This window comes from Scylla paramamosain, chromosome 3, assembly GCF_035594125.1.
Source record: "Scylla paramamosain isolate STU-SP2022 chromosome 3, ASM3559412v1, whole genome shotgun sequence".
Taxonomy (NCBI): domain Eukaryota; kingdom Metazoa; phylum Arthropoda; class Malacostraca; order Decapoda; family Portunidae; genus Scylla; species Scylla paramamosain.
In genome coordinates, this window is record NC_087153.1 from 37,600,644 (window position 1) to 37,617,838 (window position 17,195).

Sequence of the window (17,195 nt, forward strand, 5' to 3'; positions counted from 1 at the left end):
TTCCTTGTCTTCCTTCACTCAGTTCTATTGGCATTGATGCACAGCTACACACATTTCTTACTGTAAATTGCAAACTCTGAAACTTGTTATTTTCTTAAATCATGTTTATCTATCTACTTTTATTAGTTTTGGGAATATATTGGTATATTCACCTAAAACTGCTAGTGGAAATGAAAATGCAAATGTAAAAGCACTGAAGAACACAGTGAACATTCACACCTGTAAATGCAAAAGCAAATATTTCATTGATTTGTAATATCATCATATCAGTGTCTTATGCTCTTATCCAACATCAAGCTTGATGAAGCTCTTCCTAAGCAAAATATCACTGATAAACCAAAGGCTTCTCCTCACAAGGTGCTTTACTCAGTTCACTGGTGCTACTCTGCAAGAGAAATAGAACTTCCAATAGAAATTACCTTCACACAGACTGTACTTGAAAATTTTAAATAAAATCTTGTATTTGAAGTCGCTTGTACTGGACTTACTGGAGGGTGGACTCAGATCACAAGGGACACTGCAAACTGGTTGTTGCTGGTGGTGGTTGACAGTGGTGGCTGGGCCCATTTGAAACTAGGCACTCAAGAGTAAAAATGCAGTGGACAAAAGTGTAATGTAATAAAAATGCAATGCAAGTGATTAGATTCATTACTGAAAACTGTAATGAGACTATTACTACATTACTCAAAAATGTTAGTAATGGAGTGACATAATAATGAACAGGTGCTCATTTCTATGAATAATATTGTACTAAGCATCACATGTGCAAGTGAGGCTTACACAGGTGAGGAATGAAAGACAAAGGTCAGAGCTGGAAATAGTTGAAATCAGTTACTTAAAAAATGCCTGAAGAATGAGAACTGATGGTGGAACTGATGAAAATATGTGCAATAGATTTAGTATGTCAAGTAAAAGTGAAGGAATAAAATGTAGAGTGGTTGAGCAGGTGTGATATCCATGGTGGTTTGCAAAAAAAAAAAAAAAAAAAAAAGATGGCTGAGTGTATATGACTAAATAGTAAAACACAAGATGGCTGAGTGTATATGACTATGCCAGGCAGTGGAAGTAAGACCTCCAATTAAATTAGACACCAGAATGCTTGAGTACAAGAGAAACAGTCAAGAGAGGAACAAAAGATTACAGCATACAATGAGGGAATGCAGGGAGATTTTTCTGTCATGACTATCCCCTGGAAACAGTTCTCAAGAATATGCAAAATTTGCATGGAAAAGATAGTGTCAAGATAGAAAGTCTATAACACCTGACAGGATCTATCCTCTATAAATTATGTTACACTATGAATAGTGCCAAACACTGGAATTCAATAATTGTGTCAAGTGCTTCAAGTGAAAAAAGGGGTCTGGTGGTCAAGACTTCCTTCCCGAGTAAGAAACAGTGAAATTTGAATGTACTGATGAAACATGCTGATCCTTAGTTCCTCCTTCATGCATGATGGTGCTAATGCCACTGGGCTAAATTCACTGAGGGGATTTCTTAACAAAGGGATACAGTTCTTGACAGACCAGGCAATACTACAGATCTTACTCTCATGGAGAACTGGAGTTCTATGAAGAGGAAGCTATGCTCCAAATGATTTCAGCAGGACCACTGAAGAATACAGTTGACGACATTGGGCACAGTTTTTGAAGAACTAGCAAAATCCATGCTAGGGTATCTTCAGTATATCACACATTTGATGGGAGAAATAACTACATATATACACACTCAATTAGCAATAAATTTGTATTGAAAAGCTGTCATACTCTTACATTCTTTGTTCATGTTGCACCTCTTTCTGCTAATACAGACACATTATTTTGATATTTAGCAAGGCATATGCTTAAAGCTTCATGTGTTATTTTTCTTTTAACTACAGCACAATCAGCTATATGGAGCGTTGTTACAGTTTTCAGAAGGTTTTGCCTGGTGGTTGCCAACCTCTGGCATTCACTGGTGGTTGTGGTAATTTATTTCAATGTTTACTTAGCATTGTTCTTGACCAAAACTGAATAAAAGAATAAATTCTATTTCAATGTTTACTTAGCACTGTTCTTGAGTAAAACTGAATAAAAGAATAAATTCTATGTCAAAAAGTTTTGACAAATTAGATTTATGAAGCATTATTGATATGCAAAGTGACAATTTTCTGTCTTATAAATAAAACAAGTTGATCTTTAATGACAATTATATCAATAACAGCATATGAGAAATGAGTCAAGATGGAGAGGTTGTCATAATACAGAATTTTGACCAAAACTCACTGGACAATGTGACAACACTCCATACAGGTGACTATACTACCAAACTGTCTCATCAATCTAATATATATATATATATATATATATATATATATATATATATATATATATATATATATATATATATATATATATATATATATATATATATATATATATACTTAAAGCTTCATGTTTCCTTTTAACTACTGTACCATCAAAACTGTCTCGCCAAACTTCACTAGTACCCTAAACATGTTGCCATAATCTAACAACAATTGTTTTCTAAATTTGAAATCATATCACACAAAGTATGAAGTTTAAAAAACAATCAGTGATGCATAAACATGAAAATATAACAAAATAGTATGAAACATAATATGTAGAGAGCTTGATCATAAAATGTGGACAATGATTACATTATGAGTAAAAAGAAAAATTTATAAGCTTCACAATAAGGCAAGATCATGAGAGTAATGATCAATAAAACATACACTGATTCTATTAAAAATAAAGTAAAATGCACACAATGATGCATCACAGTAACATTTACAGTGTTGATATGAGATTATAAACAATCATCACAGACTAAAAAGCTTCCGATAAATCCTCTACCAATATCCATCACCCAGTCCTCCATGCAAGGCTCAACCACTGTTCTTTCTAATACTTAACCTCACCTCATTGTCATTAGGCTTATTTAGTAAGTAGAAAACAGTACTCTGCAAAAGCAGTGCATCACTATATCTGTTATTTGGTTTCCAATGTTAGAAATATACAAGTTCTAACCCTTCCCACCCGTGCCTAATACCAACCTCCAGCACCAACTAGCCGCCTGTGCCTTAGGATATTCACCAGTGGTCAAGTTCGATTGGTCCGCTGAATGCCTGGAATTGTACCATCTTTTCTGGGCAGGATGTATGCAAATTTCTCCTCTGCAATGTGTCTGAAATGTACATTCATGGCATGAATATTTATAAACAACACAATGGAGGAGGTAACACTAATTTAATACTGTACACATTTCTTAATAAGGTCTTTTAGTATGTTAGGCCCCACAGTAGAAGATACAAAAAATGAAAATAACGTGAAACAGTGATTGACTGTTAGAATAATAGAACTGGATGAAATTAAAGAAATAGGCAATGGCTACTGCTCTATCTGTCTGTCTATGTATATATCTCTCTATTGCCTTGCTCCCTCTGAAAGCATCCCTCAAGGAGGTGAAGACTAGCTGACAATCCTTGGTTTTCTGGATTATCATGCAGTGGTAATTACACCCCAGTCAAACCCCACTGCTTACAATACTGCCACTCATTCTACTTAAAGTACAAGTTGTCACATGCATTCCTGCTGCCTTTGTGTATATCTAAAAGTACAGCAGCACAGAAATCCATAAAACATAGGAAATATATAATGTCTAGTTTGAAAAAATGCAGATAGGGTTTATTTCCTCCAGATGTTATCTTTTTACTGTGTTTAAACCCTGCGGTCAAAGAATATTGATTAATTGAGAGAGTGTAGATGAAGCTTTATGGAATATGGAGCTAAGCTTCCCAGGCTGGAATGCTATGTTAGTAATGAGAAGATAGTGGTGTTGTCATCACCTACTTTGTTGCAGTAACAATAACTTACCTTTTGTTAAAATCACAGACTTCTAAATGATTTGCCATGTGGGTTACATCCTTGAAGCCCCAATGCTGTACATGCTCAAAAGCTTTACTAAAGAAGCGCCGCTGAAAAATAAAATTGAAACAAATCAGCCTGTATATTTTCATGATTCATAATTTTTAAGCATGTTTCATCTATTTATTCCTAGGAACTTACCTCCTGTATCTCTAAGATCAAGAGGTCACATCTTGCATGATTTTTTTTTAATTCAAACTGATCAAAATTTTTCATTCAGTAGTTTTCTTCCACACAAATGACTCACCTTCTTGCCTTCTTTCCATCTGACTTTGCTGTCCTCCACATAGCGCACCCACTCAATGATGACCAGCCCACGCTCATTCAGTAATGAAAGGCAGATATCACGCATCAACCGGCAGCTTTGTGATAGGTTGTTGAGGCTACAAAGATAAATTAATGGCAATTACTACTAAAATAAATGAACAATTCAAAGGAAAACTGGTGCCATACATGTCATATGTACAAATAAGCAACAAAATACTCTTACAGATTAGTCTTCATAAAAGCCTACCAGTTAAAATACTTTCAGAAACATGGCATTTATTTTTGTTTCCTAAATTTATAAGTGTCTTGAAACCTCCCTCTTGAAGGAATTCAAGTCATAGGAATGTGGAAATACAGAAGCAAGCAAGGAGTTCCAGAATTTACCAGAGAAAGGGATGAATGATTGAGAATACTGGTTAACTCTTGTGTTAGAGAGGTGGAAAGAATAGGGGTGAGGAAAAAAGAAAGTCTTGTGCAGCAAGGCCGCGGGAGGAGGGGAGGCATGCAGTTAGCAAGATCAGAAGAGCAGTTAGCATGAAAAGTGGTAGAAGACAGCTAGAGATGCAACATTGTGGCGATGAGAGAGGCTGAAGACAGTCAGTTAGAGGAAAGGAGTTGATGAGACGAAGAGCTTTTGATTCCACCCTGTCTAGAAGAGCAGTATGAGTGGAACCCCACAGACATGTGACGCATACTCCATATATGGACGGATAAGGCCCTTGTACAGAGTTAGCAGCTGGGGGGGTGAGAAAAACTGGTGGAGACGTCTCAGAACGCCTAACTTCATAGAGGCTGTTTTAGCTAGAGATGGGATGTGAAGTTCCCAATTCAGACCATAAGTAAAGAAAGGACAGACCGAGGATGTTCAGTGTAGAGGAGGGGGACAGTTGAATGTCATTGAAGAAGAGGGGATAGTTGTCTGGAAGGTTGTGTCGAGTTGATAGATGAAGGAATTGAGTTTATGAGGCATTGAACAATACCAAGTTTGCTCTGCCCCAATCAGAAATTTTAGAAAGATTAGAAGTCAAGTGTTCTGTGGCTTCCCTGCGTGAAATGTTTACTTCCTGAAGGGCTGGACGCCTATGAAAAGACATGGAAAAGTGCAAGGTGGTATCATCAGTGTAGAAGTGGATAGGACAAGAAGTTTGGTTTAGAAAATCATTAGTGGATAATAAGAAGAGAATGGGTGACGGGACAGAACCCTGAAGAACACCACTGTTAATAGATTTAGGAAAAGAACAGTGACCTTCTACCACAGCAGCAATAGAACGGTCAGAAAGAAAACTTGAGATGAAGTTACAGAGAGAAGGATAGAAGCTGTAGGAGGGTAGTTTGGAAATCAAAGCTTTGTGCCAGACTCTATCAAAAGCTTTTGATATGTCCAAAGCAACAGCAAAAGTTTCACCAAAATCTCTAAAAGAGGATGACCAAGACTCAGTAAGGAAAGCCAGAAGATCACCAGTAGAATGGCCTTGACAGAACCCATACTGGCGATCAGATAGAAGGTTGTGAAGTGATAGATGTTTAAGAATCTTCCTGTTGAGGGTAGATTCAAAAACTTTAGATAGGCAGTAAATTAAAGCAATAGGACGGTAGTCTGAGGGATCAGAACAGTCATCCTTTTTAGGAACAGGCTGAATGTAGGCAAACTTCCAGCAAGAAGGAAAGGTAGATGTCGACAGACAGACCTGAAAGAGTTTGACTTGGCAAGGTGCAAGCACGGAGGCACAGTTTCGAAGAACAATAGGAGGGACCCCTTCAGGTCCATAAGCCTTCCTAGGGTTTAGACTAGTGAGGGCATGGAAAACATCATTGCGAAGAATTTTAATAGGTAGCATGAAGTAGTCAGAGGGTGGAGGAGAGGGAGGAACAAGCCCAGAATCATCCAAGGTAGAGTTTTTAGCAAAGGTTTGAGTGAAGAGTTCAGCTTTAGAAATAGATGTGATAGCAGTGGTACCATCTGGCTGAAATAAAGGAGGGAAAGAAGAAGAAGCAAAGTTATTGGAGATATTTTTGGCTAGATGCCAGAAGTCACGAGGGGAGTTAGATCTTGAAAGGTTTTGACACTTCTTATTAATGAAGGAGCTTTTGGCTAGTTGAAGAACAGACTTGGCATGGTTCCGGGGAGAAATATAAAGTGCATGAGATTCTGGTGATGGAAGGCTTAAGTACCTTTTGTGGGCCACCTCTCTATCATGTATAGCATGAGAACAAGCTGTGTTAAACCAAGGTTTGGAAGGTTTAGGACGAGAAAAAGAGTGAGGAATGTACGCCTCCATGCCAGACACTATCACCTCTGTTATGCGCTCAGCACACAAAGACAGATCTCTGACATGGAAGCAGTAGTCATTCCAAGGAAAATCAGCAAAATACCTCCTCAGGTCCCCCCAACTAGCAGAGGCAAAATGCCAGAGGCACCTTTGCTTAGGGGGACCCTGAGGAGGGATTGGAGCAATAGGACAAGATACAGACATGAGATTGTGATTGGAGAAGCCCAATGGAGAAGAAAGGGTGACAGCATAAGCAGAAGGATTAGAGGTCAGGAAAAGGTCAAGAATGTTGGGTGTATCCCCAAGATGGTGAGGTATACGAGTAGGGTGTTGTACCAATTGCTCTAAGTCGTGGAGGATAGCAAAATTGAAGGCTAGTTCACCAGGATGGTCAGTGAAGGGAGAGGAAAGCCAAAGCTGGTGGTGAACATTGAAGTCTCCAAGAATGGAGATCTCTGCAAAAGGGAAGAGGGTCAGAATGTGCTCCACTTTGGAAGTTAAGTAGTCAAAGAATTTCTTATAGTCAGAGGAGTTAGGTGAGAGGTATACAGAACAGATAAATTTAGTTTGAGAGTGACTCTGTAGTCATAGCCAGATGGTGGAAAACTCGGAAGATTCAAGAGCGTTGGCAAGAGAGCAGGTTAAGTCATTGCGCACATAAATGCAACATCCAGCTTTGGATAAAAAATGAGGATAGAGAAAGTAGGAGGGAACAGAAAAGGGGCTACTGTCAGTTGCCTCAGACACCTGAGTTTCAGTGAGGAAAAGAAGATGAGGTTTAGAAGAGGAGAGGTGGTGTTCTACAGATTGAAAATTAGATCTTAGACCGTGAATGTTGCAGAAGTTAATGAAGAAAAAGTTGAGGGGGTGTCAAGACACTTAGGGTCGTCGACAGAAAGGCAGTCCGACCTGGGGACATTTATGGTCCCCTCCCCAGATGGGGACTCCGAGGCTGGTGTAGGAGTCACCATGATAATTTTGAAATTTTTCAGGGAAGGGTGTGTGTGTTATTAGGTGCTTGTAGTTTTGTGTGGAGGAAGAGTTGTCTTTAGAGGGCAGGCTGTGACTGCCCCCTTATGTTGTGAGACACAAAGGGAACCGTTCAGTGAGGTCACAGCTGGGTTTAATGATAAGTTCACAGCACCTCTTGAACAGTGCTTTGGACCTCACTGGGAGTAATTATCATTTTGGGAGGTGTCTACTGCCTCCTCCTCCTGATTACACTATCAACTCAATTTTGGAATGGCTGGCACTTGTCCCCTCTTCACAGGCAGCCACTTGTACATTGTTATATTGGTAGAGATGATGGCAGGCTGAATGGGGGAGCTGTGAGAAGTGTGATGAGGCCAGCCAGCCTTGATTACTATTTCATAGTTTTTAGTGTGTATATATATATATATATATATATATATATATATATATATATATATATATATATATATATATATATATATATATATATATATATATATATAAGATAAATAGATTGCAAACATGTATAAAGTTTTCTTTATCAATGTAAAGAAATATGTGGTCCAGGAGTGTTTCTAAGCAGACCAGTGGACATCTACTAATATTCAACAACTGCATGTGTCTCTGTTACCTGATCCAGTGGGTATTAAGAGACATATGTACTAACACTGAAGTATTACTCAGTACATTTGGCATTACACTGGTAGATCCATAACATGTTTAAAAAAAATTACCTATATCCATCAAGGTAAACAGCTATCTTCTGGAGCACCTCAACTGGCAGGTATGTTAAATGAATGCTGGATGCAAGATACTGTTCTGTTGCAGTTTCAGAGTTCAGATTTTTGTGCTTTGCTGAGGCTGATCCTGTCTTTCTTGACTTCTGAACAGGAGTGAGGCGCATCTGGCCCAATGCACTGGTGGTTTTCTCTACACTTGGGGAACGAGATCTTGGTAACCCACCTGTTGAAACAACAAAATGTTACACCAATTGAACAAGTTTTCCTCTGTTTATTTTCATCCTTATCTGTAGATGTGTAAAAGTACATAACTTTCTTCTGTGCTTCTGAGAAACATACATAATCATAAAATAAAAAATAAGGTACAGAACAGAGGATTGCATAATAAGCATATGTTCTGTTAGTTTGTACTATAATCACAGCTAAATATGCTTTTAAAATTCTTTAGTTTCCTTCAACATTTCTTTTCTGTTCTGTAGCCTTTTAATTATGGCAATCTGTACTTTTTCATCCCACTGAGGAATCTAATTTGCGATAAAATTAGAATCCAATTAAAACAACCAAGATATATATAATGAATAATGATGTAAGTGTATTGTACTTACCACAAGATGCAGGTTCATAATCAAGCTTAGGACGGACACCAAAAGCCTTGAGACTGTGAGAGTATACCACATCACCATCCTGTGGAGAAATATTGTAATTCAGGGAAAGTTTCCTTCACATCTAGTGGCAGTTTATTAGCCAATGAAATAAATAAATTACCTCTATATATATATATATATATATATATATATATATATATATATATATATATATATATATATATATATATATATATATATATATATATATAAATAAATAAATAAATAAATAAATAAATAAATAAATAAATAAATAAATATATATATATATATATATATATATATATATTCCCAACTATTTTGTTTACGTGTTTTTCTGGTGATAAATTAGCACTGATTGTAATTTCCAAGTCTTTTTCTTCTTTGGTTTTCTTAATTTCCACTTCTCCCATGGTGTAGGAACCTGTCAATCTTCTTTTACTTTTTCCTAATTCCATCACCTTGCATTTCTTTGCATTGAATTCCATTTCCCATTTCTTACTCCATTTATATATCTTATTTAGGTCTTTCTGTAATATTTCACAATCCATATTGTTTTCCACTCTTTTCAATAACTTTGCATCGTCTGCAAACAGACTTATATAACTGTCAACCTCGTCCACCATATTGTTGACATACACCAGGAACATTACGGGGGTTAAGACTGTCCTCTGTGGTACTCCACTTGTAACTCTACACCATTCTGATTTTTCTCCCTTTATTACTGTTCTCATTTCTCTATCCCTCAAGAAGTCTGTAATCCAATTCAATGTGTTTCCTTGCAAACCCCTATATTTTGAATTTTCCATAGCAGTCTCTGGTGTGGTACCTTATCAAATGCTTTTTTTAGGTCTAAATAAACACAGTCTGCCCAACCCTCTCTCTCTTGAATTATATCAATTGCTCTACTATAAAAGCTCACTAAATTTGTGACACAAGATCTTCCACTTCTAAAACCAAATTGTCTGTGTGTGTGTGTGTGTGTGTGTGTGTGTGTGTGTGTGTGTGTGTGTGTGTGTGTGTGTGTGTGTGTACATACATGTATATATAGGTCATCATTGACTTATAACTTATCCAACTTAAAGAATGACTGACTTTATGACCATGACCACAATCAGCTGTTGGCCAGCTGATCATAACAAACAAACAAACAAAACAAAACAAATAAAGTCCTCCTCTTCTTTCTCACTTGTGCCATTACTAAAACTCACTTCAGTGTTTTCCAGCATATAATCCTTGTCACTCTCACTCAACAGTTCATCAAAGTGCCCTAATCATAATATGCACAGTAATTATTGCATAGGCCAACTTGTGACTAAGCTGACTTATGAACTGGCGGTCAGAACTGACCATGGTCATAAGTCAACAATGACACCTCTCTCTCTCTCTCTCTCTCTCTATATATATATATACACACTCACACACACACACACACACACACACACACACACACACACACACACACACACACACACATGCACATAAAATAAAGTTCTAAAAAACCTACCTTTCTTCCAGGATGAAGGCGATCGTTGATAAAGGGACAACCAACAACATGTAGGGGGCAGCGATGAATAAGCCAGCCATCCAGACCTTCCTGTATCTCACTGTGCATGTTCTGGTAATGACTGCTGTATTCTGAGCGGCGCACTTCCTGAAAAGGGAGATTCCTCATTTGTAAAAGTCTAGCAAATAAGGACATCTGCATTAAATTAATTTGAATTATGACACCATTTATCCACTATAATATGACAAGAAATGACAACTAATGTAAGAGCAGAAAAAGTGGCTCAAACGCATTCTATGTACCTCTGTCAACTAGTTAAAGATAATCAAGCATAAAATTCAGAAAAGAGTTAACCAAAGAGTAACCCTGAAAGAAAATGCAAGAGAAATGCAACAGCTATTAATAGTTTCATTCGTATGTTCTCCAGAGACTAAAATAGAGGATGTTGTCATCAGAGATGGTGTTCTCCCCTGACCTATCTAGGTTTCACTTTAATTTTGTTCTCTGTAAAGAGTTACTTCAAGCCAGGGAATCCTGCCCACTCTTAATTGCCTTTTGTTTCATCAAAACCTGCGATAATGGAACCAAGGATATTCGACCCACTACTACATTATAACGTGGGTAACTTTTTTCCCCACCATGTATATCAATTGTATTCCCAATGCAATAGATTTTGTCACTGTACTGTACACATTGCAAGTAAAAGCAGTTACACACTGAAATTACTATGACCCACACATGCTGCATACATGTGATCAAACACCATACCTTGGAACCATTGCACTGCTGTTGCACTTACCAGCTTTGTCTTGCTTACATCTACTGTTATGCATCTGAATTTCATGATCTTTCTCCAGTCCTGACCTTCTTTTTCCAAGCTGTGGTGGTAGTTGGTCTCTTTCAGAAAAGAGAGTTGGTGTTATATACTATACCATGTGTCATCTTTTGTATTCTTTCTTTATCTATTACATATATCTCTTATTCAAGACTAATGATGGACTGGGATCCTCTCATCCTTGTTCATTTTTCTATTTTCCAAATGGTGACGAAAATGCAAAAGTGAAGTGTTTCTAGGTTGAATGACAACTGATATCAAATTTAGCATAACTGTGGATAAGTCCAGTTGTGTAGAGCACTGAAGAGCTGCCTAGGTGGTGGAGGACTTGGGAATGTTAAGGTTTCCACATGACATACATCCCAAGCTTAGCAGAGAATCTCTGAGGCCTGTTGTGGGTGAAGAGGAAATGCTCGACACTATGCCCAGGATGGATCTAGATGTGGTTAGCCATGCAGCCACTCAGCACTGGTCATAGTAAGTAAATATTTCATTTCTGAAGCCAAGCAGCCCTCCTATCACGTTCTGTAAGTTATATCATTGCTCAAAGGTTTCAGTACACCCTCTGGTCACCATGCTTCCAAAATGCTTGAACAACTCTGACCTTTCAGCAACAAATCATCACAGCTTTTGCTTGTCTTCTCAGTTTCTGCATTCCTGGATGGCTGTGATTTTCAAACACGAGTCTCAACTACAAAACTGACAGGAATTCATTTCAAATTGCATAATGCATGACTAAAATTGAAATATAATAAAGGCAAATTCATTAACAAGAAAATCTTTCAAGAAATATCTTGGAGACAGTAATCACACCTCAAAACAAGACATAGTCACAAAATTCTCCACCTCAATTAACTTGAATTCCTTAAGAAACTCAATGGGCTTCAGTGGCTATTACTGTTCAATGATTGAAAAATACTCTGCCACTGCCTGTCCACTGACCCACCTTCGGTAAAAGGATACTCCTTTCCAATGGGATGAGGAACAGGAACATGCCTTCTGATCCCTTCAACAACTTTTGTGTTCAGCCCTTGTTCTGGCTTATCCCAACTTCAAAAAAGAATTTCACATCTTCACTGATGCTTCAGGTGATGGCCTTGGAGCCGTCCTGATGCAAAAAAAATTTCATGGCTAAATTTCACATAATAATGTAAGTTGGTCACATCTTAAATTCAGATGTAAATCATCAAAGCACATGCAAGGAAGCAAAAGCTGTAATGTAGCTAGTACCTATAACACTTTAAAGACATCATTCATGTATACAAAATTCTAGTTAAGATTTGTAATGCTGCTGTGGTTGAACTGTTCAGTTCCATCAAACACATGTTGAAGAAACTTACTTGATTGCAAATTATCATCTACTTGATTGCAAATTGTCATCTGTATCATCTAAGATTTCCAAAGCCACTTCAAACAGCCATGAAAAACAAATAGTAACAGACTCCCTTTCTTGCAACACTACATACATTCTTGTCACCAAGGCATACCCTCAAGGCAGAGCACCAAGACCCCTTCTGCAGTCTTATCATTTATTAGTTTGTCTTGAGATGACACACAACTTCCAAGCTGTCAGTATCCATACCAGAGTTCGAACTCAAGACTATTTCTACGTGATGTAGTTTTTGTATAAAAATTTAAATAGGATTTTTATCTCAACCATTCTCCAGAAAACTCACTTAAATTTAAACTTTTTTTTCAAAAGTTTTAACACAGGTCTGGACCTGTACAAAAAAAAAAAAAAAAAAAAAAAATTACAATCCAATGTTCATCCAATGTTAAAGATGAATAAATTATGAAATGCTGAAGGAAAATACTTATATAAAATGTATATATATCAGTCGAGAAAGTGTGTATTTTACATCTCATAACATTTGTATAAAAATTGAAATGTGATTTTTATCTCAACCACTCTTGAGAAAGTGTGTATTTTACATCTCGTAATATTTGTATAAAAATTGAAATATGATTTTTATCTCAACCATTCTCCAGAAAACTCATAAGAATATTTTACATATGTATAATGGTCCTTTTATAAGTAGAAAACATATCACAGTAATTAGGGAAAAATTCCTTAAATTGAAATTTTTTGAAAAATTTTAACACAGGTCCGGACTTGTACAAAAAACTTTAAAAAAATTTCCAATGAAAATTTTTCATCTACTTTTACAGATGATTAAATTATCAAATGCAGAAAGAGAATACCTATAAAAAATGTACGTATATATCTGTCAAGAAAGTGTGTTGTAAATTTTGTATAAAAATTGAAATATGATTATCTCAACCATTCTCCAGAAAACTTGAAAGATTATACATAAGTATAATGATTCTTTTATAAGTAAAAAACATATCACAATAAGGAAAAATTCCTTAAATTGAAATAAAAAAAATTTTTAACAGGTCCAGATCTGTAAAAAAAAAAAAAAAAAATTTCCAATGAAAATTTTTCACCTAATGTTACAGATGATTAAATTATGAAATGCAGAAGGAGAATTATTATATAAAATGTATAAATCAGTTGAGAAAGTGTGTCTCGTAACTTTTGTATAAAAACTGAAAAATGATTTTTATGTGAACCATTCTCCAAAAAACTCAAATGACTATTTTACATATGTATAATGGTTCTTTTATAAGTAAAAAACATATCACAGTAGTTAGGGAAAAATTCCTTACATTGAAATTTTTTGAAAATTTTTAACACAGGTCAGGGACCTGTACAAAAAACAAAAAAAATTTCCGATTAAAATTTTTCATCTAATGTTACAGATGATTAAATTGTGAAATGCAGGAGAATACTTATATAAACTGTATATATATCAGTCGGAAAATGTGTATCCTACGTCTCGTAATTTTTCTATAAAAATTTATTTTCAAGATGATTAATTTTGCAGATGATTAAATTATGAAATGCAAGTGAATACTTATTTTTCACTCCTAAAAGAACCACTATATATATGTAAAATAGTTTTTAGATTTTTCTGGAGAGTGGTTGAGATAAAAATCGTATTTTAATATTTATACAAAAATTACAACATGTAGAATAGACATTTTTTCCATTCATATATACATTTTACATAAGTATTGCTTTTCTGCATTTAATAATTCAATCATCTGTAACATTAAATAAAAAATTTTCATCTGAAAATTTTCATCTGAAAATTTTTTTCAATTTTTTTGCGTTAAAAATTTTGAAAAAAAAGTTAATTTTAAGAATTTTTCCCTAACTACTGTGATATGTTTTTTACTTATAAAAGAACCATTATACATATGTAAAATAGACTTCTGAGTTTTCTGGAGAAAGGTTGAGATAAAAATTATATTTTAATTTTTACACAAAAATTACGACGTAGAATACACATTTTTTCCATTCATATATACATTTTATATAAGTATTCTTCTTCTGCATTCCAAAATTCAATCATCTGTAACATTAGATAAAAAATTTTCATCGGAAAATTTTTTGAATTTTTTGTACCTGCATTAAAAAGTTTGAAAAAATTTTAATTGTAAGAATTTTTCCCTAACTACTGTGATATGTTTTTCACTTATAAAAGAACCACTATATTTATGTAAAATAGTTTATAGAGCTTTCTGGAGAGTGGTTGAAATAAAAGTCACATTTTAATTTTTACACAAAAATTACGACATGTAGAATACACATTTTTTTCCATTCATATATACATTTTATATAAGTATTCTCCTTCTGCATTTCATAATTCAATGATCTGTAACATTAGATAAAAAATTTTCACCATTAAATCTTTAAGTCTGAATGTGCGTTAAAGATTTTGAAAAAAATTGAATTTTTCAAATTTTTTCCTGACTATTGTGATATGTTTTTCACATATAAAACAACCACTATACATATGTAAAATAGTTTTTAGAGTTTTCTGGAGAGTGGTTGAGATAAAAATTATATTTTAATTTTTATACAAAAATTACAATACGTAGAATACACATTTCTTCCATTCATATATACATTTTATGTAAGTAATCTTCTGCATTTCATAATTCAATGATCTGTAACATAAGATAAAAAATTTTAATTGGAAAATTTTTTTCATTTTTTTGTACAGGTTAAAAATTTTGGAAAAATTTAAATTTTAAGAATTTTTCCCTAACTACTGGGATAAGTTTTTCACTTATAAAAGAACCACTATATATATGTAAAACAATTTTTAGAGTTTTCTGGGGAATGGTTGAGATAGAAATCATATTTTAATTATTTAAAATAAAATTATGACACGTAGAATACACATTTTTTCCATTCGTACATACACTTTATATAAGTATACCTCTTCCGCATTTAATAATTCAATCATCTGTAACATTACATAAAAAATTTTTCATTGGAAAATAAAATAAAATTTTTTGTACAGGTCCGGACCTGCGTTAAAAATTTTGAAAAAAAATAAAAAATAATAATAATAATTTTAAGAATTTATCCATAACTACTGTAATATGTTTTTCACTTATAAAAGAACCACTATACATATGTAAAATAGTTTTTGGAGTTTTCTGGAGAGCGGTTGAAATAAAAATCATATTTAAATTTTTACAAAAATTACGACAAGTAGAATACACATTTTTTCCATTCATATATATGTTTTATGTAAGTATTATTCTTCTGCATTTCATAATTCAATCATCTGTAACATTAGATAAAAAAAATTTTAAATGGAATTTTTTTTTTCAATTTTTTGTACAGGTCCAGGCCTGCATTACAAATTTTGAAAAAATTTTAATTATAAGAATTTTTCCCTAACTACTGTGATATGTTTTTCACTTATAAAAAAATTTAGAGTTTTCTGGAGAGTGTTTGAAATAAAAATAATATTTTAACTTTTATACAAAAATTACGACACGTAGAATACACAGGTTTTCCATTCATATGTACATTTCATATAAGTATTCTTCTTCTGCATTTCGTAATTCCATCTGTAACATTAATCAAAAAATTTTCATAGGAAAATTTTTATCAATTTTTTGTACATTTTTTGTGCATTAAAAATTTTCAAAAAATTTTAATTTTAAGAATCTTCTCTAACTACTTTGATATGTTTTTCACTTATAAAAGAACTATTATACATATGTAAAATAGACTTTTAAGTTTTCTGGAGAACGGTTGAATTAAAAAATCACATTTTAATGTTTATACAAAAATTACTTTTACACATAGAATACACATTTTTCCCATTCATATATACATTTTCATAACTGGTATTTGCCAGTCATATTCTTAACTTTTTAATGAATCCTTTCCAAGCAGGTTATCAGGTAAAGACAGATGTCTCCATCAAGCACACCTTAAGTACTTCTTACCAACAGTGCATCATGACATAAATAATTGCAATGACATCCATCACTCCTGAGCTAAAGCCGATGGTTCCATAGGTAGGTAAGACCAGCATTCCTTCTTACATATTGTACTCACCAACGGGATACAATAATTACTGATTTTAAGCTCCCTCACATGAGTACCTAATAATCTAGAAGAATATTTTCTCTAAATCTTACACTTAAATTTCTCTAGAAAACAAGTCCACAACCTAAATCTGCACTTCAAGTACTCATTGATGAAATTATTCATGACTTTCATATGCTCACAAGTTTTCTTTCTGACAACAGTACTGAATCCAACAATTCCATTCTGGAAATCTGCAAGCATTTAACCATAATCAAGTGATATTATCCTACTTCAAATACCTTTATAGAAAAATAGGAAGATTTAGGAAGATTTGAAGATTATTCAAATTGTTCACTAACTGGTTGGTCTTTAGAGGAATAATTTAAGTTCATAGGAAGAACAGATACCAGAAAATTGATCAATGTATCAATAGTTATTTGTGGAAATAAGTGTAACTACAGTACTAGTAAACTACTAGCAGAAGAGCAAGACAGAGTAGGGCAAAACTTCCCCTAACAGGAAATAGCTGGAAGGGAACATCATATAACCAACAGAAAGCATAGACAAGAAAATTTCTGTATAAAACAATGAAAATAGCTGATACTATACATACTACAATATCACTAGTGATGGTACAATTATTGGTATAATTAC

The 17,195-nt window shown here is 34.3% G+C and overlaps 1 protein-coding gene across 4 annotated transcripts in view; it reads right to left on the bottom strand.

The window, feature by feature from the left end:
• Nucleotides 1-1,728: 1,728 nt before the first annotated feature.
• The window catches only part of LOC135116191 (F-box only protein 30-like), a 30,033-nt gene continuing 14,566 nt past the window's right edge, over nt 1,729-17,195 (bottom strand). For all 4 annotated transcript variants that reach the window (XM_064033533.1, XM_064033514.1, XM_064033524.1 and 1 more), the window contains 6 exons: nt 10,303-10,449; nt 8,778-8,856; nt 8,167-8,395; nt 4,171-4,306; nt 3,873-3,973; nt 1,729-3,183 (listed from right to left, as the gene is read on the bottom strand). In XM_064033533.1, the coding sequence (XP_063889603.1) occupies nt 3,099-3,183; nt 3,873-3,973; nt 4,171-4,306; nt 8,167-8,395; nt 8,778-8,856; nt 10,303-10,449 (777 nt within the window). In that variant the 3' untranslated portion in view covers nt 1,729-3,098. The remainder of the gene's footprint in view (nt 3,184-3,872; nt 3,974-4,170; nt 4,307-8,166; nt 8,396-8,777; nt 8,857-10,302; nt 10,450-17,195) is intronic.